General features: G+C 41.7%; 1 protein-coding gene and 14 non-coding genes across 15 annotated transcripts; all 15 read left to right on the top strand.

Moving 5' to 3' along the window:
- Positions 1–314: 314 nt before the first annotated feature.
- LOC111846983 (F-box/LRR-repeat protein 14-like) lies at positions 315–2,931 on the top strand. The gene has a single exon (XM_023817760.2). It carries the CDS (start codon positions 773–775, stop codon positions 1,973–1,975), a length of 1,203 nt encoding a protein of 400 aa, XP_023673528.1. The 5' UTR covers positions 315–772; the 3' UTR covers positions 1,976–2,931.
- A 15,319-nt stretch (positions 2,932–18,250) lies between these two features.
- Positions 18,251–18,323, top strand: trnav-cac (transfer RNA valine (anticodon CAC)). Its single transcript has one exon. It is a non-coding gene; the product is annotated as a tRNA-Val (tRNA).
- Positions 18,324–18,943: 620 nt separating this feature from the next.
- On the top strand, positions 18,944–19,016 carry trnav-aac (transfer RNA valine (anticodon AAC)). Its single transcript has one exon. It is a non-coding gene; the product is annotated as a tRNA-Val (tRNA).
- A 620-nt stretch (positions 19,017–19,636) lies between these two features.
- Positions 19,637–19,709, top strand: trnav-aac (transfer RNA valine (anticodon AAC)). Its single transcript has one exon. It is a non-coding gene; the product is annotated as a tRNA-Val (tRNA).
- Positions 19,710–20,330: 621 nt separating this feature from the next.
- trnav-cac (transfer RNA valine (anticodon CAC)) lies at positions 20,331–20,403 on the top strand. Its single transcript has one exon. It is a non-coding gene; the product is annotated as a tRNA-Val (tRNA).
- Positions 20,404–21,023: 620 nt separating this feature from the next.
- Positions 21,024–21,096, top strand: trnav-aac (transfer RNA valine (anticodon AAC)). Its single transcript has one exon. It is a non-coding gene; the product is annotated as a tRNA-Val (tRNA).
- Positions 21,097–21,717: 621 nt separating this feature from the next.
- On the top strand, positions 21,718–21,790 carry trnav-cac (transfer RNA valine (anticodon CAC)). The gene has a single exon. It is a non-coding gene; the product is annotated as a tRNA-Val (tRNA).
- Positions 21,791–22,410: 620 nt separating this feature from the next.
- On the top strand, positions 22,411–22,483 carry trnav-aac (transfer RNA valine (anticodon AAC)). The gene has a single exon. It is a non-coding gene; the product is annotated as a tRNA-Val (tRNA).
- Positions 22,484–23,104: 621 nt separating this feature from the next.
- trnav-cac (transfer RNA valine (anticodon CAC)) lies at positions 23,105–23,177 on the top strand. The gene has a single exon. It is a non-coding gene; the product is annotated as a tRNA-Val (tRNA).
- A 620-nt stretch (positions 23,178–23,797) lies between these two features.
- trnav-aac (transfer RNA valine (anticodon AAC)) lies at positions 23,798–23,870 on the top strand. The gene has a single exon. It is a non-coding gene; the product is annotated as a tRNA-Val (tRNA).
- A 621-nt stretch (positions 23,871–24,491) lies between these two features.
- On the top strand, positions 24,492–24,564 carry trnav-cac (transfer RNA valine (anticodon CAC)). Its single transcript has one exon. It is a non-coding gene; the product is annotated as a tRNA-Val (tRNA).
- A 620-nt stretch (positions 24,565–25,184) lies between these two features.
- Positions 25,185–25,257, top strand: trnav-aac (transfer RNA valine (anticodon AAC)). Its single transcript has one exon. It is a non-coding gene; the product is annotated as a tRNA-Val (tRNA).
- Positions 25,258–25,878: 621 nt separating this feature from the next.
- On the top strand, positions 25,879–25,951 carry trnav-cac (transfer RNA valine (anticodon CAC)). The gene has a single exon. It is a non-coding gene; the product is annotated as a tRNA-Val (tRNA).
- A 620-nt stretch (positions 25,952–26,571) lies between these two features.
- On the top strand, positions 26,572–26,644 carry trnav-aac (transfer RNA valine (anticodon AAC)). Its single transcript has one exon. It is a non-coding gene; the product is annotated as a tRNA-Val (tRNA).
- Positions 26,645–27,270: 626 nt separating this feature from the next.
- trnav-aac (transfer RNA valine (anticodon AAC)) lies at positions 27,271–27,343 on the top strand. Its single transcript has one exon. It is a non-coding gene; the product is annotated as a tRNA-Val (tRNA).
- The last annotated feature ends 354 nt before the right edge of the window (positions 27,344–27,697 follow it).

Here is a 27,697-nt window from a genome sequence, read left to right on the forward strand (position 1 = left end):
CATGCAGTTGCGGCGCGTTCAATACCCAGGGTATGCAACAAAAATCAGGAACAGAAATGTGAGAAGTTTCCAGCGGTACTATTTCACTGTGCCAGCTGACCTGGGGAAAAACCAACACCGTCATATGAATAGGGGAAGACGGTAATTTAAAAAAACTAATTTGATTACGGTATGATTTTAGAATTCGAGTAGTACTTCATTTTTAATATTTGTAAATGGATATTATGATTATTTTAAGTAACAGATTTTTTCTTCCTTTGAAATACTCCTTAGTTGTTGCGGATCCCCCCGCCATTAGCCGCCGTGCTCACGGCCCTCCCAGGGCAGTTTGAAAGAAGCAGACAAAGGCAGCGGCGGCAGCAGCCGTAGGCCCGTCGGCCAGGCAGTGCTAACAGAGCCCTGCTTTCCGCCTCTCGCCACAGGGATGGTAACGGGAGCCCACGCCGTCCTGACATCTTTCGGGACTACATGTATTTTAGAAACCCTTAAAAATGTACCGTGGCCAGGATCCCCGGGGCAAAAGAGAGAGGTTTTCCCGAAACGGAAGGGGCTGCGATGCCTGATATCTGCTTTATATTATGGTTTGTATCGGAGTGGATTTTTCTAGTATTTGAATCCGTCTGCGCAATCCGGGCGGTCACGTGGGGCATGGAGCTAATACGTTTGAACGGGAATAAATGAAAAGAGAAAGGAGGGGAGCTATGAAAATACGTTTTTTTGGCTGAAAGCCGAGACCTTCGACGAAAGTGACGGCGAGGACTGCGCGTTGAAGATGGAGACGCACGTTTTGTGCCTTTTCCCGGAGATCTTGGCCATGATTTTCAGTTATTTGGACGTAAGGGACAAAGGACGGGTGGCCCAAGTTTGCACGGCTTGGAGGGACGCGTCTTACCACAAGTCGGTCTGGAGAGGGGTCGAGGCGAAGCTGCATCTCCGGAGGGCTAACCCGTCCCTCTTTCCCAGCCTGCAGACCCGGGGGATCAGGAGGGTGCAGATCCTCAGCTTGCGACGCAGCCTGAGCTATGTGATCCAAGGGATGCCAAATATCGAAAGCCTGAATCTGAGTGGCTGTTATAACTTAACGGATAATGGCCTCGGGCATGCCTTTGTCCAGGATATATCTTCCTTGCGAGTGCTGAACTTAAGCCTGTGTAAGCAGATCACAGACTCCAGTCTGGGCAGAATCGCTCAGTACTTGAAAAATCTGGAGGTACTGGAGCTAGGTGGCTGCAGCAATATCACCAATACTGGCCTGTTACTCATCGCTTGGGGCTTGCACCGCCTGAACACCCTGAACCTCCGCAGCTGCCGGCATGTGTCGGATGTGGGTATCGGTCATCTGTCTGGCATGACTCGGAGCGCGGCTGAGGGCTGCCTCAACCTGGAGTACCTGACCCTGCAGGACTGCCAGAAGCTGACGGACTTATCCCTCAAGCACATTTCCAAAGGCCTGACCAAGCTGCGAGTCCTTAATCTAAGTTTTTGCGGCGGTATCTCAGACGCCGGCATGATCCACCTCTCCCACATGACCAGCCTGTGGAGCCTTAATCTGCGCTCCTGCGACAATATAAGTGACACGGGCACCATGCATCTGGCCATGGGCACTCTGCGCTTGTCGGGTCTGGACGTGTCATTCTGCGATAAGATCGGCGATCAGAGCTTGGCTTACGTGGCCCAGGGCCTATACCAGCTGAAGTCGCTGTCGCTGTGTTCCTGTCACATAAGCGACGACGGCATCAACAGAATGGTACGCCAGATGCATGAGCTGCGGACATTGAATATTGGCCAGTGTGTGCGGATCACCGACAAGGGCCTGGAGCTGATCGCAGACCACCTGAGTCAGCTGACGGGCATCGACCTCTACGGCTGCACGAAGATCACCAAACGGGGTCTGGAGCGCATAACGCAGCTGCCCTGCCTTAAAGTTTTGAACTTGGGACTCTGGCAGATGACCGAGGGTGAAAAAGTGCGATGAAACCTGCCATTTTAAAGGCTTTGCAGACGAAGGAGCGCGGGGGGGCAGTTTCAAGTATTTAAACAACACCTTTTCCTGAGTAGTAATAGCTATTGTCAAATTACTATTTTCCTAATGAAATTAAAACTGTGAGTTTTTTTAAATATAAACAGGAAAATCGTCTCATTTAACTTATGCTCCATATAACAATAGACAAAATAATGAGGTAGTTTAAATGCCTTTAAAAGCTGCAATACGGAGTTGACGGACGTTGTTATCGCGTTTTGAATATTTTGGCTACCTCGTTTTGTTTAGCTAGAAATCTTATTCCTTAAATACACGAATTGTGCCTATGAATTTCCCCTCCCCCACAGTTTCCTCTGGGGGGAAGCAAGAATGATCGGTCTCTAAGTTAATTTTTAAATGTATGCCAATCCTGCAAACAAGTCTTTTTAAAAGCATTCGTGAAGTATGTGAAAGCGAATTATTATTGTAATTATTTTTAAATTACGAAAGCCTATATTTTAAGACGTTGTAGTCGTCCAGGCCTTGATTTTCTAGCTTTGAATATGGAGTCCCTTCTGATGATGTATTTATGCTTGTCTGAGCAGATTTGTTTAAAATGAATAGTTTAAATTCATGGCATCATACTTCAAATTGAAGTGACTTCTTATTTTGGTGCCCTTACATGAATCAGTCCATTTTCCTGAGTAATTTCCCTGTGTGTTGTGTTCAGGTTTGTCTAGTATCCCTTTGAAAAATTTAACCGAAAAAGTTTTTTTTTTTCTTCATTAATGATGGAAAGTGAATGTGTTGATCTGCAACATCTAATGAGTCCTGCTGAAGAGATGCTATGTTCTAAATGTACTGTATGCATATTTGTAACAGAAGACTCCAGCCGAAATAGTTTTATATTCTTACAGTGAAATACAAATTTATTTATGTAATAAAGCAGAATATTAAGTATTTTTTGAAAAGTAGTGTCTGGGTTTACTTTGCAGTGTGTTTGTTACGTTTTACAATATAAATTGGGACCCTTTATCCCACTGACTTTAAATTCCTTTGAAAATAAACCTTACACCGTGAGAGTCTTTAGTTTTATGGCATCGCTTTGAGGACTAAATGGGGTAACTAAACAGCATAGTGTAACACTGTAAGCTGCATCTAAAATAATGCAAGTAATTTTTCGTATGTTTGTAGGACAGAGATCGCTGTATGCCATGCAGATTTTTGAACAGTAGGCCATTTACTGATTTCTAAAGTTTATATATATATTTGTTAAAATGACTAGAGTTTCACTGTTTAAAATATCAGCATAGATGAACAACCATGATTTCTGCTGTATAAATCATCCATTCATTTCCTGCAATCCCTTATCCAGTGATGGGTCTCAGTGTGTCGTTTGATGTTCTTCTTAATTTTATTGGTGTAAAATTAAAACTTTTAAATCACTGACACTTGACAGGGTTGCAGCAAAATTATTTGGAGGCTCTTGATTTTTGAAGCTATGAGTAGGCAAACTCATAGCTTCAAAAATCAAGAGCCTCCACCTAATTTTGCTGCAACCCTGTCAAGTGTCAGTGATTTAAAAGTTTTAATTTTACACCAATAAAATTCATAGTGGTCCATAGTTATTAAAATTCAGTCCATAGTTATTAAAATATAATAGATGACTCACACTGGGAGAATATTTGTTAATCTATTTTTATTTTTCAGTGACCTGTTGCAGAACTTTAGGTTTGCGCACCATAACTCCTAATCTTGAGTGAAGTTTATCTAACCAACAGATAAATTTACCATTTGATATGTTCTTTTCATTGACTGAAATACACTATATTGCCAAAAGTAAAAAAAAAAAAAAAAAAAACACACATACATGAACTTTAATGACATCCCATTTTTAATACATAGGCTTTAATATGGAGTTGTCTCACCCTTTGCAGCTATATTGCAGTTCAGCTCTTCTGGGAAGGCTGTCCACAAGGTTTAGGAGTGTGTTTATTGGAATTTTTCACCATTCTTCCAGGAGAGCATTTATGAGGTCAGGCACTGATGCTGGACTTGACAAGAAGGCCTGGCTCACAGTCTCTACTGTAATTCACCCCAAATGTGTTCTATCAGGTTGAGGTAAGGGCCCTGTGCAGACCAGTCAAGTTCCTCCACAACTTATTCGCTCATCCATGTCCTTATGGGCCTTGCTTTGTGCACTGGTGCGCAGTCATATTGGAACAGGAAGGGACCATCCCTAAACTGTTCCCACAAAGTTGGGAGCATGAAATTCTCCAAAATAACTTTGAATGTTGCAGAATTAAGAATTCCTTTCACTGGAACTAAGTAGCCAAGCCCAACCCCTGAAAAACCATAATCCCCCTCCACCAAACTTTACACTTGGCACAATGCCGTCAGGTAAGTACCGTTCCCCTGGCAACTGCCAAACCCAGACTCGTCCATCAGATTGCCAGACAGAGAAGCGTGATTCGTCACTCCAGAGAACACATCTCCACGGCCCTAGAGTTCAGTGGCAGCGTGCTTTGCACCACTGCATCCAATGCTTTGCATTGCACTTGGTGATATAAGGAGGTCCGTAGCTATTGGCTCTGCAACAGTTGGCAACTTCTATGTGATTTTACATGGCCTACCACTTTGTGGCTGAGTTTCTGTTGTTCCCAATTGCTTCCGCTTTATTATAATAACAACAGTTGACCATGGAATATTTAGTAGCGAGGAAATTTCACAAATGGACTCATTGCACAGGTGGCATCCTATCACGGTACCACACTTGAGTTCACTGAGCTCCTGAGAGCGACCCATTCTTTTGCAAATGTTTGTAGAAGCAGTCTGCATGCCTAGGCGCTTGATTTTATACACCTGTGGCTATGGAAGCGATTGGAACACCTAAATTCAATGATTTGGAGGGGTGTCCCAATACTTTTGGCAATATAGTGTACCTTAACATGGTTTTAAATTGCCTTATTATGAAACATATATGCTTATACACATACGTACAAGTAAAACTTTCATATACATGCATATCAGAGTTTTGTTATTTATTGTAATGAAAATGTAAGGTTAGCCAAAGATTAACTGGAGACGGTAACATTTCATTAGTCCCATAGCACCCTCACTCAACTGCTGTCTTTTTTTTGTATAACTTGCAGTTTAGGATTCTGTAGTTCCAGAAAATGTATGCCTTGTGTTTTGTTAATGATGCTTTACTTGCTCACTCACAATTTTGCAATAATGAAATAAGTTGTTTTAGTTTGTGAAGCTGAATTTAGTGATCCGTGTTGACACAGCACAACAACAAAATGTGTCCTCTGCATTTAACCCGTCGGATGTCATGATATAGCAGGGTTAAGCTAATTCAGCACCCAGGGAGCAGTACCTTGCTCAGGGTACCTCAGTGGTACCTTGCTGGTCAGGGATTCAAACCAGCAATCTTTTCATTATAAGTACACTTCCCTAACCATTCAGCCACCACTGCCCACAAAATAGTGTGTTACTAGATGCATCTTTCACTTTCTGTTCCACGTGTGACCTGTGTTGTGAATATTATGGTAGTTGAATAACTGAATGTGTGATAATGATATTACAGGTTTGTTTCCCTGGAGAGCATGGTGTAGCATCGAGCATGGAATTTCCGCTAAAATATCATCAACAGAATGGTAAAACTAATCCATTCATCTTATAACCACTTAAGCTGGTCAGATTCATAGGGCAAAAGCTTATTCCACGCAGCACTGACTTGTGGTGCACCACAGACAGGCATGCTTGTCTGGTACAGGACATTTGCACACAGTAATACTCTTTTGGTAGTTTAGAGTAGTGTTTCCCAACCTAGCACTCGGGGACCCCCAGACACGCCACATTTTTGCCAGCTCTCAACACATGCTTGCCAGGTATTTGGGTTTCTTGATTGAGTAAGAGCTGAGTAAGAGCTGAGAGCAAACAAAAATGTGAACTGTCATGGGTCCCTAAAGATTGGGCTGCCTCTAATCTATCCTACCCTTCTACAATTAGGCAAAAATTCTTTTTTTGGTTACCTGCCTATTAAATATGTACTGACTGACTGTCCCTAACTATGGAAGGGTTTGTATCATCCTTCATTGTGATATTTCAAACTGACAGATATCTTGAGAAACAATAAAAAATTTGAACGATACTAGTTAATTTTCTAAATATGTAAAATTCTTTAAAAATGCAACAGTAATGTTCACTATATGGGTATAGGGTTTGAGACACCTGGCCATTACAGCTACAGAAACTTTTATGACACCCCATTCTAAATCCATAAGTATCAATATGGAGTTAGTCCCCTCCCCCTCCTTTTGCAGTTATGACAGCTACCACTCTTCTGGGAAGGCTTTCCACAAGATTTGGATTGTGTCTGTGAGAAATTTTGCCCATTCATCCAGAAAAAACATTTGTGAGGTCAGGCACTGATTTTGGATGTGAAGGCCTGACTCACAATCTCCATTCTAGTTCATCCCAAAGGTGTTCGATGGGGTTGAGGTCAGAGTTCTGTGTGGGCCAGTCAAGTTCTTCCACACAGACTCATCCATCCATGTCTTTATGGACTTTGCTTTGTGTACTGGGGTATGGTCATGCTGGAACAGAAAAGGGCCTTCCCCATACTGTTCCCGCAAAGTTGGAAGCATAGAATTGTCCAAAATGTCTTGGTATGCTGAAACATTTAGAGCCCTCTTCGCTGGAACTAAGGGGCCTGGCCCAACCCCGTACCATTAACCCTCCTCCAACAAACTTTGTTGGCACAATGCAGTCAGGCAGGTAACATTCTCCTGGCATCCCCCAAAACCAGACTCATCCATCAGACTGTATGATTCGTCACTCTACAGAGTGGAGTTCAGTAGTGCTTTACACGACTCCATTCTACACTTGGCCTTATGTTTGGTGATGTGAGGCTTGCCTGCAGCTGCTCAGCCATGGAAGCCCATTCCATGAAGCTCCCAGTGCGGAGTTTTGTGCTGGGGTCAATTTCAGTTGAAGTTTGTATCTCTGCAGTTATTGAGTCGACAGAGCATTGGCAAATTTTATGCACTAAACTTGACAGCACTCACCACTCGGTGACCCTGCTCTATTACTGTATGTTTGCCACTTTGTAGCTGAGTTTCTGTTGTTCCTATATGCTTCCACTTTCCAATATCTAGCAGGGAAGAAATTTCACAAACTGACAGTACCATGCTTGATTTAATTTGCCTGTGGCAATGGGTCTAAATGAAACACCTGAATTCAATGATTAAGAGATGTGTCCCAATACTTATATCCATATATGGTAGCTCTATTAAAATCCAGTCCCACAATTGTATGTTAACATTCATAGGATCAGATGATGTGGCCTAAAACATTTAGCAGTAGACCAGTTTTTCATAAAACAATGACGTAGCCAGTGGTTGGTGGGATCATTGACTATGAGTGATGTAAATCATCAAGCATGGAACAGAGTTTTCCCAAACACACATGTGATGCAACTATATTTTTAGTTGCTCACAGAATTTCACAGATATGCACAAATTCTAGTGTGTAGGTTTGGTGATTCCATAGATGGCTTATTTAAAGTAGCAGGTAGCTTGCTAGCAGGTGAAAAAGCTGTCATAGGTCAACCCAACTCATGAAAACTTGTTGCTTTTTCATGTCATCTTTTAAATTTGTATTTTAATTAAAGGTATAATTGCATCTGAAAGATTTAGTGTACATGTATTAATGGTAATGTTTTTATTGTGTCTCTGGTAGTTGTATCCTAATGACAGTTTGATTGATCTGGTATTGTGGAATTTTAAAATTGGTCAATGAAGCGGTTGCTCTCAACAAAGACAAAGAAAGCTTTACATAATTTTGGTGACTTTTACCTTTTCTGTGAAAAAAGGAAATTAAAGCATAACATGACATTGAGTGCCTTAGATATGGAGGAGTTCATTGGACTATTTAGTAACTTACGCAGCAAGAACAGAATACAGCTGTTTTGTTTCACAGGTCATAAGTGTCTATTTTTTTTGTCAAATATGAGAGGAAAATAGAATAATATTAATAAAATTAAAGTATAATTTAGTAAAACTTCTAATAAGAATGTATTATGACCATATTCATTATATAAATTAAAAAATGTGGCATTTATTTTAAGAACATAAGAAATTTACAAACGAAAGGGGGCCATTCGGCCCATCAAGCTCGTTTGGTGAGAACTTAACTAATAGCTCAGAGTTGCTAAAATCTCATCTAGCTCTGATTTAAAGGAACCCAGGGTTTTAACTTCCGCTACACTTGCAGGAAGACTATTCAATACTCTAACTACACACTGTGTAAAGAAGTGCTTCCTCAAATTTGTTTTAAATTGTTCTCCCACTAATTTCCACTTATGGCCAAGAGTTCTAGTATTTAAACTAATATTGAAATAGCCATTTGGCTGAACAGCATCCAGACCCGTTAGAATCTTATAGACCTGGATCATGTCCCCCCATTGTCTCCTTTGCTCAAGGCTAAACAGATTCAGCTCAGCTAAGCTCTCCTCATAAGACATTCCTCTAAGACCAGGAATCATTCTCGTAGCCCTCTGTTGCACCTTTTCTAAGGCAGCAATGTCCTTCTTAAGGTATGGTGACCAAACCTGCACACAATATTCTAGGTGGGGTCTTACCAAGGAATTATATAAATGTAACATCGCCTCCCTTGACTTAAACTCCACACACCTAGAGATATAACCCAACATTCTATTGGCCTTTTTTATTGCTTCCCCACACTGGTGAGAGTGGGACATGGAAGCATCAACATACACACCGAGATCTTTCTCGTAATCAGCTACCTTTATTTCAGTGGAACCCATAAAATATCTGTACTTTATATTTCTGCTCCCTGCATGGATTACCTTACATTTATCTGTGTTAAATTTCATCTGGCAAGTATCAGCCCAGTCGCTAATTGATTCAGGGTTGTCAGTGGGGCAGCATTTCTAGGTATGGTACTGGGTTTTACACTGAGACAGTAGCTTCCTTTGGACATGTGTATCTGATTTACACTTGGCAGATTTTTTTTTAGCCCTTTTTAGCCCTCTAGGGGGTCAGTATAATTTCCTAGGGGAATATAAGGAGCAAGAGCCTACATAAGGGCAAGGGCGGCCATTGTTGTCGAGGCTCAGAATAAAGGAAGGAAGTCCTTATTTGAGGAATGGGAAGCATTCATGGCTCAATGTAGGATGTTTTTCTGAATAATATGGATGTATTGTTTGTTTAATTTAGTAACAATTATTTGAATGATATACATGTGTATTTGTTGGGTTTAGTAAAAAGCGGGATGTATGATTTGTTTATTTTCAGAAAGGACTTTCTTTTCCCTGATTTACTTGCAACTGCTAAACTTCTTTTTCCGCCTTCAAGTCCTACCATTGTTTGGACCATCCTCACCTGGCAAAGGACTTTGGTCACCACTTTGGACACCACTTTGGACTGTGCTGTTCATCTCAGTTGTATGGCTATCCATCTCAACACCAGTTTTCTTGTGTTATTGTTAATTTCTTATTTATATGTACATTTGCTGGGGTCATATGCTCACCTTGTGAAAATAGTAAATATTCTTTGGTCTGATGGTGTATTTTTCTTTACGCCACCCTGAAATCTCCCTCCCTATGTATAGTGTTTAATAGGTTGGTTCTGAGGCAGGAATCAGCAGTGTTACATAAGTGGTGCCCAAACAGGGACCAGGGTTTACCATTTCATTGTATCTTGCATTAGTATAAGTGTTGCCGTGACTAGCAGTGGCCCTCAAGCAGAGACGGCATGAGTTCCATGACCCAGACTTCACAGTTGGTCCGTTTGTGACTCGACGAGAACCTTTGCAGGATATTTTCCATTCTTTCAGTAATATTTATGTGTCTGAAGATGAGGGTGAGGGATCAGAGGAGCATGCTCAACTGTCCACTAAAGGAAAAGCACCTCTTGCCCCTTTTCCTCCAGAGTTACAGGAGATGTTAACCCGGTTGCAGGTAGTGGAATCTTTGGTGGAGAAAATCAACTCTAACTAAGGCACTTTTCGAACTTCTCTATATGCTTGCTAGGTATATGTGCAAGGAGTGGAGGACAAGGCAAAAGCAATGGAAGAATGATTTGAATACAGATTAAGTAGGGAGGTAGATAGAGTAAAACAACTTGTGGACTTACAGATGCAAGAGCTAGGTCAGTCAATTATGGATTGTTTACATAGGAGACATGGGCAGTTGAATGCCACACATTCATGATATTGTTTGAATCCTTTGACCTGGGTTTTTACTCACCCAAAACCTTCTTTTTCCGGCTTCAAGTCCTACCATTATTTGGACCATCCTCACCTGACAAAGGACTTTGCTCACCACTTTGGACACCACTTTGGACTATGCTATTCATCTCAGTTGTATGGCTATCCATCTCAACACCAGTTTTCTTGAGTTATTGTTAATTCCTTATTTGCATGTACATTTGGCTTTAATACAGACACGCGTTCTGCCATCTTCTACACCTGTCCAGGTTTCCCCGGAGATGCCTCATGTAATACATTCCTCCCCATCTTTTTGTCATTCCCATCCATCTGGCTGCCAAGGACATCATTTTAAAATGCCCATTAAGATTGAGTTTCCACATTTTGGTCAGGAACCAGATGAAGATCCAGTGGCATATATTGAGAGGTGTGAAGAATTTTTAGCTGTTTGACCAATGAGTGATGTGGAAGTACAGCTACAATGCCATCTGTTCTGTCAGGTACTACTAAAGATTGGTGGTTGGCACAGAGAAGAGCCATTGGAACCTGGAGTCAATTTAAGGATGCTTTCCTAAGTATAATTACAAACAATTATCCTTTTCCTATCCAGCATGAATCTTCATCCCTGCCTCAGATTTCACTTTTTCTAGCACAACCATTGTCTACAATTTCAGAAAATACCCTGAGTCACCTTAAGGGTCTAGTGGAACAAGCAGAAGTTGACGTTGAAACTAAGACGCAACTGGAGTATCTTCTGCTTGCTTGGCCTGACTTAAATCAAAAAAGCTCTTAATCTAAAAGCTCTTAAGTTATGCGCTTTTGAATTCTCCCCTCATCAGTGCAGTCAAGCCCACCGCGTTTAACCCGAAAAAGAAGTGTAATTAATTCAGCAAGCAAGAAAAGGGGATTACACCCTCAATGATTTTGGCAACAAGCAAAACATGGAACATGGACTATTTCATTTACATCTGAAATCTGCAGAAACCATTTTCTTTTGAAAATGAAAGCAGGACCTCCCGCCTGGAAGATTGATGGGGTCCATTGGCTACACTGAAGAAGCAGGAAGCAGCTGCATCAAGTCTGGGTCCCATGGTGTAATGGCCAGCACTCTGGGCTTTGAATCCAGTGATCCAAGTTCAAGTCTCAGTGGAGCCTTTGTCTTAAAACGTGCTAGTTTCTTGTATGATTCTGTGTGAAGGCAGCAGCCATTGTTCCCCTGTGAGCCAAGGGAGGTGTGTCTTTGCCCATTTGGTTCAATTCAATTTTATTTATATAGCGCATTATCACAACATTACATTGTCTCAATGCGCTTTACATTTCTGCCTCATAAGTACCCCCCAATGAGTAAGCCAAAGGCAACGGTGGCAAGGAAAAACTCCCTAAGAGGAAGAAACCTTGGGAGGAACCAGACCCAAAGGGGGAGCCCATCCTCCAGGGGCCGGCAGATGAGTCAAACAAAACAAGATGATATGACTAAGCTAATACAGGGGTTGAAATATCATAAATAAATAAAATATCATAAATAAATGTTCAATTATGCTCCTACTTCTTGCTCCGATCCCCACAAGCTACCATTCACTTCTGTGTGTCAGCTGTATCATACACATACTGAAGATATGTCTCAAAGGTCACAAAGGTCCAACAGGAATCTTGTGCCATCTTGGCCAGGTCTGTGGGCTACGGTGAAGCAGCAGCAAGACGGAAAGGGGAATCAAGGTCCCATGGTGTAATGGTCAGCACTCTGAATCCAGTAATCCGAGTTCAAGTCTCGGTGGGACCTCCTGCCTGGAAGATTACTTACCGCATCCTGCATGTAAGGAATAACGGGTGTCACCCTAACAGCATAGACGTATGTCTTCCTACTTCTTTGTGCAGGACTTGCTTCACTGAAGCTGTTTATGAAATCTAGAACAGGAATAGGTACAATGTCAGGACAGATGCAGCCTCTTGAAAATCTAACTGTTCTAAATATTAAGTAGCATAAATCCTTGCTATTAGGCCTATTTTGCCCTCAATGACTGAAACTATTGGTTGTAATTTGGCTGTTTATTTTCAGCTACAATTGTTTAAAAAAAAATAATAATAGGCCTCACAAGACCATAAGGGATGCCAATCAAAATGCATCATGCTCCGAATCATTAACGAACATCCTTTCCACAAGAACATTATTTCACAATTAGCAGGTATTTACATGAGCTGTAGCCAGAGCCTACTTCTATGTGGATGGTACCTAGCCTGGCAAGCCAGACTCAAGCACAATGTTCCGAAAAAAGCTCTTTCAATGTTTCAAACAGTACCCCTTTAGACATATATCTAGTCACGCAGTAATGAAAGCTTGAAAGTTTAGCTTGCCAGGATTCAAGACAACTGAGCTGTCGTTCTCATTTTGCTACTTAGCTTTAGCTTGCTAAAATGCCTACATAGCTTCAAAGTCTTCCCTTTACCCACGTATTCTTATCAGACATCTTACCAGAAAGGATGTTTTGTACAGATCGCCAAGTGTCCATGCTTATGAAATATAATTCTCCAAAACGTCTAAAGCTAGCAGACTAACATCTATTGCTAACGATAACATGTTAACCACAGTTGGCATGAGCTTTCTAAAATAGAAAGTAACGTTATGTTAATGTCTTTACTTACCTCAATGTCATTGTGGAATGCCTTGAGATGTCTTTTAAGGTTTGTGGTGTTTTTTCCCGATATTTTGTGGCCAGACATTTTTTGACCAGACATTCTGTTGTCTTTTCCACTTCACTGTACAGAAAGTGTGTCCAAAGGTCGCTTCTTCTTTTTCTCCCAGCCATCTGCTAACCCACCACTGAAATCTAAAAAATGCCGCTAATATATATTCAGGAAGTGACGCCATCTGTGCGCCCGAATGGGAGACACAGGAAACAGAAATACTGCATAATAATAATAACGTGATTAAACGAGAGGAAATAACATCTCATCTTGTTTTCGTCAACGAAAATGAAGACACATATTTAGTATAGTTTTTATTTTGTAAACCAAATTTAGTCTCGTTTTTATTTGTCAACAATATTACATATTTCGTTATAGTTATCGTCACATGACCAGCATTTACATTGCGTCTTGTCTCCGTCACGTCAAAAAGGTTAGTTGACGAAGATATTTCGTCAAAAATTTAGTTGACGAAAACAACACTAGTAGGCGCTATTACTGTGCATGCAGAAGTCGCACGTGCCCTGGGGGTGCTTCAGAATTGTTGGAATAAAAATGTAGATGTGATTTTTGCGACTGACCTGGGTTTGCTGCTTTATTATTTTTCGTCGCACTCAATCATCAGAGTACTGACAGCTGCACAAATGTGTGCCCTGATTGCCATGCATTTGCATGTGTGATTGCCTGTCCCTTCACTCCCAGTACTTCATTTCCATTGCAATAAATCAAGGGGGGCAGATTTAGAATTACACAGCGGCGCCTTCAAAGGTGCCATTTAGTCAGGTATCTAATTACAGAGGCTTTTTGGAGTACCCCGTTTTCCTGTGTGACAGCCCCGTGACAGAAAATAATGATAAAAAGCATGATCTAATAATAAAACAGTCAGTCACCATGGAACCCCAGTGAAATGTGATTACAGTGACAGTTGCCAATCACTCCCAATGTGCTTCTCCAGACATAGTAAAAGGGAATGTTTTCAAAATACAGCAGGGATCAAAAGACAGAGGCATGGCCAGCCACTGCGGTACATCAGCACATCTTAGTGAATCTTCATTTGGTGGTTTGGAGAGATGGTGAGGTGCTACTCCAGCTGGGCAGTGGCTGATCTTGTGGCTGCAGACCCAACAAATGTCTCAGAATACCTGGAGGAAGAGATAATGGAGTGTGATGGAGACACCAGAAAGTGCAGCGGAAGATAGTTAAGAAAGTGAGGAAGGGAGTCCTGTAAGTGATGACGACAGTTCGGAGAATGAAGATGTGCAGGGTCTTACACATCCAAAAACGGCTAAATTTGCCGGTGCAAACTGCATGCGCCTGCAGAATTTACAATGAAGAAAAATCTGGGACCAACACGACTGTGCTCGGCTGAGGCTGAAGACATTGTATCAACCTTCAATGTAGTTTACCCTAAATCAATGAAAACAATTATAATTAAAATGACAAATTTGGGAGGGAGTAAGAAATTCGGGACTGATTGGAGAGATACAAATGAAACTGAATTAGATGCATTTCTTGGGGTACCTCTCCTTTCTGGAGTAAAATATGTGCATTTATTTGGTCAGACTGCATGGTTGCATTTTTTTTCATCGGATGTATAAATGACGCATTTTGCATAATTCAAATGCACTGGTGGTTGATGGATTTATTCCACAGCAAATACATATTCTCGTTTTGTCATTTTGTAGGTCGCTGTGGTTTCCGGCAGTATTTGCCAAATAAGCCGGGAAAATACGGCATCAAGCTGTGGGTGACCTGCGATGTGGCGTCGAACTTCGGGTGGAAGGTGCAGGTGTACACTGGCAAGCCCACCGAGGGAGCCGAAGTTCAACAAGCCATGCGAGTTGTTCTACATATGACAGAAGATTTTCAGGGTCACTGTCACTTTAGGCAACTTCTTCACCTCCTATGACCTGGGACAGCAGCTGTTTAAAAAAAATTACCATGCTGGGCATGATTAGGAAGAATAAACCAGATCTGCCCTCTGTAATTCTGGACTGTAAAACTAGGCAGACTTATTCATCCAAATTTGTGTTCACTGATTGTGTCTTACATGGCAAAAAAAAAAAGTCATCCTGCTGAGCACCTCCCAAAAAAGTGTGTTCTTACCTAAGGCCTAAGACATAACAGACCTAATATGCCTCCCCTCCTGGGCCTACTTGTGTCCAATTTTCCTTCCACACCGACATGACAAAAAACCGGCCATGATATTACAGTACAATAGATTGAAGGCAGGGGTGGACACCCTCGACCAGCTTATAGCCAGCTACAGCTGCAAGCACAAAACTGCTTGCTGGCCCCTGGCAATCTTTTACAATATGCTAGACTTGTTGGCATACAATGTCTTTGTTCTGTGGAGGGAGTTAAATCCCTCCTGGAGGCCATACCCCCAGAAATTGGCGGAGGTACTTTTTAGAGGAGCTGGGTAAATCCCTGCTGAGCCCTGCAATGGGGCAGAGGACACGGATTCCCCAGCTCCCCTCCTCTACAGCACTGGTAAGGAGTATGAGAGCAACTGCCCCTCCCCCTTCGTCTCCATAAGCCAGGAGAAGCACACAGTCGAAAAAGCGGAGACAGTGCAAAATTTGCAGGATTAGCAAGCCACAATGACTTTCTTGAAATGCGGGAATCATGTATGTAAAGAACATTTTGTTGCTTTCTGTTTTGCATGCAAACCCTGAAAATTTGTAGGTGTGTTTGTTTGAAAAATGGTATGTCTGTTTAGCAGGTGTGCGCATTTAGAGGGTGATGTTTTTCTGTTTTTGATTTATTCATAATTGTTAAGTTATTTTTCTTCCAATTTTTCTGGTTGTTAAATGTTTGCTTGTTTAGTATATTTCAAAATACTTCACTGCCTTCAGTTCTATTTGTTCACTGTTTTCTGGTTTAATGTTAATTTCCTGTTCCTTTCCAACTACGTATAATTGGTAGTGTACCCCAGCAAAGTTAACCCACATAGCAAGTGATTCTGGGCCAGATCCGCCTGCGTCTCCTTAAATTCGGGCACCGGTGACATCTTGGCAGGAGAGTCTGCACCAGAATCTGTCCAGAGTTCTAAATGATACTGTTGGTCTGTATACGCTCCAAGGATCTGTGCACATTTGCCTAACTGTATACATATGATGCAGTCACTTAGCAGATGCGCAGCAGGTGATGCGCAAAGAATTTGAGGTGCGCGTTCGCGCTACGTTTTGCACGCCTGTATTTAAATCAGTCGCGAGATCAGTCCAAGAATTTTGCACATGGGCTGACTAAAGAGAAGAGAAACCGACAAATAAGAAAACCTAAGAACAAAGGGAAGAAGAAATGTGGAACAATTGATAAAGGTTGGTGATTTTCTTTCTTCCATGTTTTTGTTGCATTTTTTGTGAGAGTTTATGAATGATCAATGATTAAATAAATTTAGATAAAACGGTTATGTTGTATGCTAGCCTCTCTCTGTTTCACTCAAAACACAGTGGACCTTTCTGTCATTAAATCCTCGAAGAAAAATTTGAATAAGTAAGGGATAAACTACAACGAAGTGTGCGGTTACCACGGCTAACGAACGAAAAATAGTAATAGAATAAACTAATCATGATTATTTTTTTCTGAAGAAAATAACCTCACTTAGCATTTAATAATGTTCCAATGTGCTTTTAAAAATATAGTCCCTATAAGAATAGAATGTCTGGTCAGGCTGTTCACTGGAAGCGGCAAGTCCCATAACCGTTATGTAGGCCAGCATATGTCAGGTTGCGGTTCTCAGGGTATGCCACGTACTTTACTGCAGCAATTCAACAAATTTATGGCAAAATTGCCAGTTTTAGTCATTTATTTGTCAAAAAAGTACCTGATCAGTATAGCCACTCAAACACGGTAAAATGTCTATATTTTTACATGCGTTTTTTAAGTGTGGCGTTTATAAACAGCGCTGTTACAAAGACGTGCATTTTTGTTTTGTAACTTTAACCTACTGGTGTGGTCTTTTTTTTCATATTACAGCTGCCCAGTTGCATATGCTCACTCTTCTGGAGCAGGTCAAGCACCAACAAAGCCAAATCATTTTAATGCTGAACCTGAACTCAAAGGCCTTTGAAAACCAAAGTTTCAGGAGTCTCTAGAGATGTCAGAAGGGTTCTGCAAAGGCTGGAGCCAAAAAGAGTTCTCTGGTAGTAAATTTAGTATTTCATATTTGATTTTTATATGAACATTGTACTCTGTTTTAACATCTAGTAGACTTGTAGTCAAGACCACCTAAACCAAGACCAAGACACTACCAAGACCAGAATGTATCGAGACCAAGACAGGACCAAGACAGACCGAGTCAAGACCAAGACAAAGTCGAGACGAGACCAAGACCGAGACCAAAAAAAGAGACTCCCTTAACTTTTGTGTGCTGTTGAGGACTGACATGACAGGTACTGACTGGTCCCAAAGTCATCTGACAAAACAGCTAACACCTCCAGCAACTGTCTAAAGGATGGGAAATATGTAACTGATTTCAATTATACTTAATTTGTAGATGAAATTGTAACATCAAATTGAAGATACACAATTATAAACTTGAAATAGCATGATGTCCCATTGTAGTAGTACTAGCAAAATGACACTGTATGATATCAACTTCCTTGAAATGGATTAGGCCTGTTAAGTCAACACAACGTCATATGCAGATGTTAATTAAAAGTCAATGGTCACATTTATTTAGTCAAACAAAACCATTTTAAGTAAAATACTGTAATAAAACAATACAAAGACATGCGCACATGTCACATGAATCAAATGCAAACTACAAATACTATATACCAATACAAACTGCACATCAAATAGTGCATTAATAAGAATAAGGACAAGTGCTTAAAAGATTCTGACATCTTGATGTCTGCAGTGGCATGTGATTACACATTTAAATAACGTTTAACTAGCGCTACACTTATTTTGCGCGTATAATGCGGATTTTAATTTGATGAGCGCCTATGTCTGAATCACAACAAAATGCATGTATGTCATTGATTGGTTGCATTTGAAGGGCGCAAAAGGCGAAATAATAATAATGTTGCATTATGAAACGTTACGTTGTGTGTCATGGATACTTTTCGTTCCAAATCTCCCGACCACTATGTCGATCTTAGACAGCAAGACCAAAACAGCGAGACCAAGATAAGACTGAGGGATCTGAGACCAAGACCATAGACCGTCGAGACTGTGACAAGACCAAGACAGCGTAAAAGTGGTTTTGAGACCGGTCTCGAGACATCCAACTGTAGCATGACAGCATTACAAAGGAGGCCAACTGCTAGTTTTTCACATTTGATTCAATGAGAGAATGAGCCACTGACAATTGGCAGATTACGTAAAATTTCCTTTCCTGAAGGAAGCCATTGCATGTCAGTTGTTTCCATAGTGTAGTGGTTATCACGTTCACCTCACACGCGAAAGGTCCTCGGTTCGAAACCGAGTGGAAACATGTTGGTCTTCTGCTTTTGGCCCAAGCTTGAAATCCAACACACCAGTTAAACCAAGTTGCCCTCGTTCATAAGTTTCACACAATGACAAAATGCATGGTGTTCCACAAAGTGTCAGCCTTCACTTTCTTAATAGTTCTACATATAGCTCAAACGTCAACCAGCATGTGAGAAATAAAATTAGCCAAAAGACTAAATGCAAGCAAGCGGCCTGATTTTGATGTTCAATCATCAGATGCTTCTTAGCGGGTGTCCGGAGCAGAGGCCTTGCAGAAGTTGAGTGCGAAATCATTGATCCTACTGAAATGAAACGATACTTTGCCAATCCTATTATGGTAGTTAGAAGAGTCCTGTGAATTGTTACGTTAGGAACACAGCAGTTGCTTTTTGTTTCTGAATCTTGTGTAGTATGACGAAGTGACTTGATTGGTGTGAAGTCACTTTGCAGGTTCCTGATTAATGTCGTTTGAAGACAGAACTGATACTAGCATGTGGGCATGACGGCATTGCAAAGAGGCCAACTGCTGGTTTTTCACATTTGATTCAATGAGAGGATGAGCCACTGACAATTGGCAGATTACCTAAAATTTCCTTTGCTGAAGGAAGCCGTTGCATATCAGATGTTTCCATAGTATAGTGGTTATCACATTCGCCTAACACGCAAAAGGTCCTCGGTTCGAAACCGAGTGGAAACATGTTGGTCTTTTGCTTTTGGCCCAAGCTTCAAATCCAACACACCAGTTAAACCAAGTTGCCCTCGTTCATAAGTCTCACACAATGACAAAATGCATGGTGTTCCACAAAGTGTCAGCCTTCACTTTCTTAATAGTTCTACATATAGCTCAAAACTCAACCAGCATGTGAGAAATAAAATTAGCCAAAAGAGCATATGCAAGCAAGCGGCCTGATTTTGATGTTCAATCATCAGATGCTTCTTAGCGGGTGTCCGGAGCAGAGGCCTGGCAGAAGTTGAGTGCGAAATCATTGATCCTACTGAAATGAAACGATACCTTGCCAATCCTATCATGGTAGTGAGAAGAGTACTGTGAATTGTTACGTTAGGAACACAGCAGTTGCTTTCTGTTTCTGAATCTTGTGAAGTATGACGAAGTGACTTGATTGGTGTGAAGTCACTTTGCAGGTTCCTGATTAATGTCGTTTGAAGACAGAACTGATACTAGCATGTGGGCATGACGGCATTGCAAAGAGGCCAACTGCTGGTTTTTCACATTTGATTCAATGAGAGGATGAGCCACTGACAATTGGCAGATTACCTAAAATTTCCTTTGCTGAAGGAAGCCATTGCATATCAGTTGTTTCCATAGTGTAGTGGTTATCACATTCGCCTAACACGCGAAAGGTCCTCGGTTCGAAACCGAGTGGAAACATGTTGGTCTTCTGCTTTTGGCCCAAGCTTCAAATCCAACACACCAGTTAAACCAAGTTGCCCTTGTTCATAAGTCTCACACAATGACAAAATGCATGGTGTTCCACAAAGTGTCAGCCTTCACTTTCTTAATAGTTCTACATATAGCTCAAAACTCAACCAGCATGTGAGAAATAAAATTAGCCAAAAGAGCATATGCAAGCAAGCGGCCTGATTTTGATGTTCAATCATCAGATGCTTCTTAGCGGGTGTCCGGAGCAGAGGCCTTGCAGAAGTTGAGTGCGAAATCATTGATCCTACTGAAATGAAACGATACCTTGCCAATCCTATTATGGGAGTGAGAAGAGTCCTGTGAATTGTTACGTCAGGAACACAGTAGTTGCTTTTTGTTTCTGAATCTTGTGTAGTATGACGAAGTGACTTGATTGGTGTGAAGTCACTTTGCAGGTTCCTGATTAAATTCATTTGAAGACAGAACTGATACTAGCATGTGGGCATGACGGCATTGCAAAGGAGGCCAACTGCTGGTCTTTCACATTTGATTCAATGAGAGGATGAGCCGCTGACAATTGGCAGATTACGTAAAATTTCCTTTGCTGAAGGAAGCCATTGTATGTCAGTTGTTTCCATAGTGTAGTGGTTATCACGTTCGCCTCACACGCGAAAGGTCCTCGGTTCGAAACCGAGTGGAAACATGTTGGTCTTCTGCTTTTGGCCCAAGCTTCAAATCCAACACACCAGTTAAACCAAGTTGCCCTCGTTCATAAGTCTCACACAATGACAAAATGCATGGTGTTCCACAAAGTGTCAGCCTTCACTTTCTTAATAGTTCTACATATAGCTCAAAACTCAACCAGCATGTGAGAAATAAAATTAGCCAAAAGAGCATATGCAAGCAAGCGGCCTGATTTTGATGTTCAATCATCAGATGCTTCTTAGCGGGTGTCCGGAGCAGAGGCCTGGCAGAAGTTGAGTGCGAAATCATTGATCCTACTGAAATGAAACGATACCTTGCCAATCCTATCATGGTAGTGAGAAGAGTACTGTGAATTGTTACGTTAGGAACACAGCAGTTGCTTTCTGTTTCTGAATCTTGTGAAGTATGACGAAGTGACTTGATTGGTGTGAAGTCACTTTGCAGGTTCCTGATTAATGTCGTTTGAAGACAGAACTGATACTAGCATGTGGGCATGACGGCATTGCAAAGAGGCCAACTGCTGGTTTTTCACATTTGATTCAATGAGAGGATGAGCCACTGACAATTGGCAGATTACCTAAAATTTCCTTTGCTGAAGGAAGCCATTGCATATCAGTTGTTTCCATAGTGTAGTGGTTATCACATTCGCCTAACACGCGAAAGGTCCTCGGTTCGAAACCGAGTGGAAACATGTTGGTCTTCTGCTTTTGGCCCAAGCTTCAAATCCAACACACCAGTTAAACCAAGTTGCCCTTGTTCATAAGTCTCACACAATGACAAAATGCATGGTGTTCCACAAAGTGTCAGCCTTCACTTTCTTAATAGTTCTACATATAGCTCAAAACTCAACCAGCATGTGAGAAATAAAATTAGCCAAAAGAGCATATGCAAGCAAGCGGCCTGATTTTGATGTTCAATCATCAGATGCTTCTTAGCGGGTGTCCGGAGCAGAGGCCTTGCAGAAGTTGAGTGCGAAATCATTGATCCTACTGAAATGAAACGATACCTTGCCAATCCTATTATGGGAGTGAGAAGAGTCCTGTGAATTGTTACGTCAGGAACACAGTAGTTGCTTTTTGTTTCTGAATCTTGTGTAGTATGACGAAGTGACTTGATTGGTGTGAAGTCACTTTGCAGGTTCCTGATTAAATTCATTTGAAGACAGAACTGATACTAGCATGTGGGCATGACGGCATTGCAAAGGAGGCCAACTGCTGGTCTTTCACATTTGATTCAATGAGAGGATGAGCCGCTGACAATTGGCAGATTACGTAAAATTTCCTTTGCTGAAGGAAGCCATTGTATGTCAGTTGTTTCCATAGTGTAGTGGTTATCACGTTCGCCTCACACGCGAAAGGTCCTCGGTTCGAAACCGAGTGGAAACATGTTGGTCTTCTGCTTTTGGCCCAAGCTTCAAATCCAACACACCAGTTAAACCAAGTTGCCCTCGTTCATAAGTCTCACACAATGACAAAATGCATGGTGTTCCACAAAGTGTCAGCCTTCACTTTCTTAATAGTTCTACATATAGCTCAAAACTCAACCAGCATGTGAGAAATAAAATTAGCCAAAAGAGCATATGCAAGCAAGCGGCCTGATTTTGATGTTCAATCATCAGATGCTTCTTAGCGGGTGTCCGGAGCAGAGGCCTGGCAGAAGTTGAGTGCGAAATCATTGATCCTACTGAAATGAAACGATACCTTGCCAATCCTATCATGGTAGTGAGAAGAGTACTGTGAATTGTTACGTTAGGAACACAGCAGTTGCTTTCTGTTTCTGAATCTTGTGAAGTATGACGAAGTGACTTGATTGGTGTGAAGTCACTTTGCAGGTTCCTGATTAATGTCGTTTGAAGACAGAACTGATACTAGCATGTGGGCATGACGGCATTGCAAAGAGGCCAACTGCTGGTTTTTCACATTTGATTCAATGAGAGGATGAGCCACTGACAATTGGCAGATTACCTAAAATTTCCTTTGCTGAAGGAAGCCATTGCATATCAGTTGTTTCCATAGTGTAGTGGTTATCACATTCGCCTAACACGCGAAAGGTCCTCGGTTCGAAACCGAGTGGAAACATGTTGGTCTTCTGCTTTTGGCCCAAGCTTCAAATCCAACACACCAGTTAAACCAAGTTGCCCTTGTTCATAAGTCTCACACAATGACAAAATGCATGGTGTTCCACAAAGTGTCAGCCTTCACTTTCTTAATAGTTCTACATATAGCTCAAAACTCAACCAGCATGTGAGAAATAAAATTAGCCAAAAGAGCATATGCAAGCAAGCGGCCTGATTTTGATGTTCAATCATCAGATGCTTCTTAGCGGGTGTCCGGAGCAGAGGCCTTGCAGAAGTTGAGTGCGAAATCATTGATCCTACTGAAATGAAACGATACCTTGCCAATCCTATTATGGGAGTGAGAAGAGTCCTGTGAATTGTTACGTCAGGAACACAGTAGTTGCTTTTTGTTTCTGAATCTTGTGTAGTATGACGAAGTGACTTGATTGGTGTGAAGTCACTTTGCAGGTTCCTGATTAAATTCATTTGAAGACAGAACTGATACTAGCATGTGGGCATGACGGCATTGCAAAGGAGGCCAACTGCTGGTCTTTCACATTTGATTCAATGAGAGGATGAGCCGCTGACAATTGGCAGATTACGTAAAATTTCCTTTGCTGAAGGAAGCCATTGTATGTCAGTTGTTTCCATAGTGTAGTGGTTATCACGTTCGCCTCACACGCGAAAGGTCCTCGGTTCGAAACCGAGTGGAAACATGTTGGTCTTCTGCTTTTGGCCCAAGCTTCAAATCCAACACACCAGTTAAACCAAGTTGCCCTCGTTCATAAGTCTCACACAATGACAAAATGCATGGTGTTCCACAAAGTGTCAGCCTTCACTTTCTTAATAGTTCTACATATAGCTCAAAACTCAACCAGCATGTGAGAAATAAAATTAGCCAAAAGAGCATATGCAAGCAAGCGGCCTGATTTTGATGTTCAATCATCAGATGCTTCTTAGCGGGTGTCCGGAGCAGAGGCCTGGCAGAAGTTGAGTGCGAAATCATTGATCCTACTGAAATGAAACGATACCTTGCCAATCCTATCATGGTAGTGAGAAGAGTACTGTGAATTGTTACGTTAGGAACACAGCAGTTGCTTTCTGTTTCTGAATCTTGTGAAGTATGACGAAGTGACTTGATTGGTGTGAAGTCACTTTGCAGGTTCCTGATTAATGTCGTTTGAAGACAGAACTGATACTAGCATGTGGGCATGACGGCATTGCAAAGAGGCCAACTGCTGGTTTTTCACATTTGATTCAATGAGAGGATGAGCCACTGACAATTGGCAGATTACCTAAAATTTCCTTTGCTGAAGGAAGCCATTGCATATCAGTTGTTTCCATAGTGTAGTGGTTATCACATTCGCCTAACACGCGAAAGGTCCTCGGTTCGAAACCGAGTGGAAACATGTTGGTCTTCTGCTTTTGGCCCAAGCTTCAAATCCAACACACCAGTTAAACCAAGTTGCCCTTGTTCATAAGTCTCACACAATGACAAAATGCATGGTGTTCCACAAAGTGTCAGCCTTCACTTTCTTAATAGTTCTACATATAGCTCAAAACTCAACCAGCATGTGAGAAATAAAATTAGCCAAAAGAGCATATGCAAGCAAGCGGCCTGATTTTGATGTTCAATCATCAGATGCTTCTTAGCGGGTGTCCGGAGCAGAGGCCTTGCAGAAGTTGAGTGCGAAATCATTGATCCTACTGAAATGAAACGATACCTTGCCAATCCTATTATGGGAGTGAGAAGAGTCCTGTGAATTGTTACGTCAGGAACACAGTAGTTGCTTTTTGTTTCTGAATCTTGTGTAGTATGACGAAGTGACTTGATTGGTGTGAAGTCACTTTGCAGGTTCCTGATTAAATTCATTTGAAGACAGAACTGATACTAGCATGTGGGCATGACGGCATTGCAAAGGAGGCCAACTGCTGGTCTTTCACATTTGATTCAATGAGAGGATGAGCCGCTGACAATTGGCAGATTACGTAAAATTTCCTTTGCTGAAGGAAGCCATTGTATGTCAGTTGTTTCCATAGTGTAGTGGTTATCACGTTCGCCTCACACGCGAAAGGTCCTCGGTTCGAAACCGAGTGGAAACATGTTGGTCTTCTGCTTTTGGCCCAAGCTTCAAATCCAACACACCAGTTAAACCAAGTTGCCCTCGTTCATAAGTCTCACACAATGACAAAATGCATGGTGTTCCACAAAGTGTCAGCCTTCACTTTCTTAATAGTTCTACATATAGCTCAAAACTCAACCAGCATGTGAGAAATAAAATTAGCCAAAAGAGCATATGCAAGCAAGCGGCCTGATTTTGATGTTCAATCATCAGATGCTTCTTAGCGGGTGTCCGGAGCAGAGGCCTGGCAGAAGTTGAGTGCGAAATCATTGATCCTACTGAAATGAAACGATACCTTGCCAATCCTATCATGGTAGTGAGAAGAGTACTGTGAATTGTTACGTTAGGAACACAGCAGTTGCTTTCTGTTTCTGAATCTTGTGAAGTATGACGAAGTGACTTGATTGGTGTGAAGTCACTTTGCAGGTTCCTGATTAATGTCGTTTGAAGACAGAACTGATACTAGCATGTGGGCATGACGGCATTGCAAAGAGGCCAACTGCTGGTTTTTCACATTTGATTCAATGAGAGGATGAGCCACTGACAATTGGCAGATTACCTAAAATTTCCTTTGCTGAAGGAAGCCATTGCATATCAGTTGTTTCCATAGTGTAGTGGTTATCACATTCGCCTAACACGCGAAAGGTCCTCGGTTCGAAACCGAGTGGAAACATGTTGGTCTTCTGCTTTTGGCCCAAGCTTCAAATCCAACACACCAGTTAAACCAAGTTGCCCTTGTTCATAAGTCTCACACAATGACAAAATGCATGGTGTTCCACAAAGTGTCAGCCTTCACTTTCTTAATAGTTCTACATATAGCTCAAAACTCAACCAGCATGTGAGAAATAAAATTAGCCAAAAGAGCATATGCAAGCAAGCGGCCTGATTTTGATGTTCAATCATCAGATGCTTCTTAGCGGGTGTCCGGAGCAGAGGCCTTGCAGAAGTTGAGTGCGAAATCATTGATCCTACTGAAATGAAACGATACCTTGCCAATCCTATTATGGGAGTGAGAAGAGTCCTGTGAATTGTTACGTCAGGAACACAGTAGTTGCTTTTTGTTTCTGAATCTTGTGTAGTATGACGAAGTGACTTGATTGGTGTGAAGTCACTTTGCAGGTTCCTGATTAAATTCATTTGAAGACAGAACTGATACTAGCATGTGGGCATGACGGCATTGCAAAGGAGGCCAACTGCTGGTCTTTCACATTTGATTCAATGAGAGGATGAGCCGCTGACAATTGGCAGATTACGTAAAATTTCCTTTGCTGAAGGAAGCCATTGTATGTCAGTTGTTTCCATAGTGTAGTGGTTATCACGTTCGCCTCACACGCGAAAGGTCCTCGGTTCGAAACCGAGTGGAAACATGTTGGTCTTCTGCTTTTGGCCCAAGCTTCAAATCCAACACACCAGTTAAACCAAGTTGCCCTCGTTCATAAGTCTCACACAATGACAAAATGCATGGTGTTCCACAAAGTGTCAGCCTTCACTTTCTTAATAGTTCTACATATAGCTCAAAACTCAACCAGCATGTGAGAAATAAAATTAGCCAAAAGAGCATATGCAAGCAAGCGGCCTGATTTTGATGTTCAATCATCAGATGCTTCTTAGCGGGTGTCCGGAGCAGAGGCCTGGCAGAAGTTGAGTGCGAAATCATTGATCCTACTGAAATGAAACGATACCTTGCCAATCCTATCATGGTAGTGAGAAGAGTACTGTGAATTGTTACGTTAGGAACACAGCAGTTGCTTTCTGTTTCTGAATCTTGTGAAGTATGACGAAGTGACTTGATTGGTGTGAAGTCACTTTGCAGGTTCCTGATTAATGTCGTTTGAAGACAGAACTGATACTAGCATGTGGGCATGACGGCATTGCAAAGAGGCCAACTGCTGGTTTTTCACATTTGATTCAATGAGAGGATGAGCCACTGACAATTGGCAGATTACCTAAAATTTCCTTTGCTGAAGGAAGCCATTGCATATCAGTTGTTTCCATAGTGTAGTGGTTATCACATTCGCCTAACACGCGAAAGGTCCTCGGTTCGAAACCGAGTGGAAACATGTTGGTCTTCTGCTTTTGGCCCAAGCTTCAAATCCAACACACCAGTTAAACCAAGTTGCCCTTGTTCATAAGTCTCACACAATGACAAAATGCATGGTGTTCCACAAAGTTTCAGCCTTCACTTTCTTAATAGTTCTACATACTGCATACTTCAAAATTCAACCAGCATGTGAGAAATAAAATTAGCCAAAAGAGCATATGCAAGCAAGCGGCCTGATTTTGATGTTCAATCATCAGATGCTTCTTAGCGGGTGTCCGGAGCAGAGGCCTTGCAGAAGTTGAATGCGAAATCATTGATCCTACTGAAATGAAACGATACCTTGCCAATCCTATTATGGTAGTGAGAAGAGTCCTGTGAATTGTTACGTCAGGAACACAGTAGTTGCTTTTTGTTTCTGAATCTTGTGTAGTATGACGAAGTGACTTGATTGGTGTGAAGTCACTTTGCAGGTTCCTGATTAAATTCGTTTGAAGACAGAACTGATACTAGCATGTGGGCATGACGGCATTGCAAAGGAGGCCAACTGCTGGTCTTTCACATTTGATTCAATGAGAGGATGAGCCACTGACAATTGGCAGATTACCTAAAATTTCCTTTGCTGAAGGAAGCCATTGCATATCAGTTGTTTCCATAGTGTAGTGGTTATCACATTCGCCTAACACGCGAAAAGTCCTCGGCTCGAATCCGAGTGGAAACATGGTAGTCTTCTACTTTTGGCACAAGCATCAAATCCAACACACCAGTGAAACCAAGTTGCCCTTGTTCATAAGTCTCACACACTGACACAATGCATGACATTACACAAAGTGTCGGTCTTCACTGTCTTAATAGTTCTACATACTGTATACCTCAAAATTCAACCAGCATGTGAGAAATAAAATTAGCCAAAAGACTAAATGCAAGCAAGGGGCCTGATTTTGATGTTCAATCATCAGATGCTTCTTAGCGGGTGTCCGGAGCAGAGGCCTTGCAGAAGTTGAGTGCGAAATCATTGATCCTACTGAAATGAAACGATACCTTGCCAATCCTATTATGGTAGTGAGAAGAGTCC

This window comes from Paramormyrops kingsleyae, chromosome 1, assembly GCF_048594095.1.
Source record: "Paramormyrops kingsleyae isolate MSU_618 chromosome 1, PKINGS_0.4, whole genome shotgun sequence".
NCBI lineage: Eukaryota > Metazoa > Chordata > Actinopteri > Osteoglossiformes > Mormyridae > Paramormyrops > Paramormyrops kingsleyae.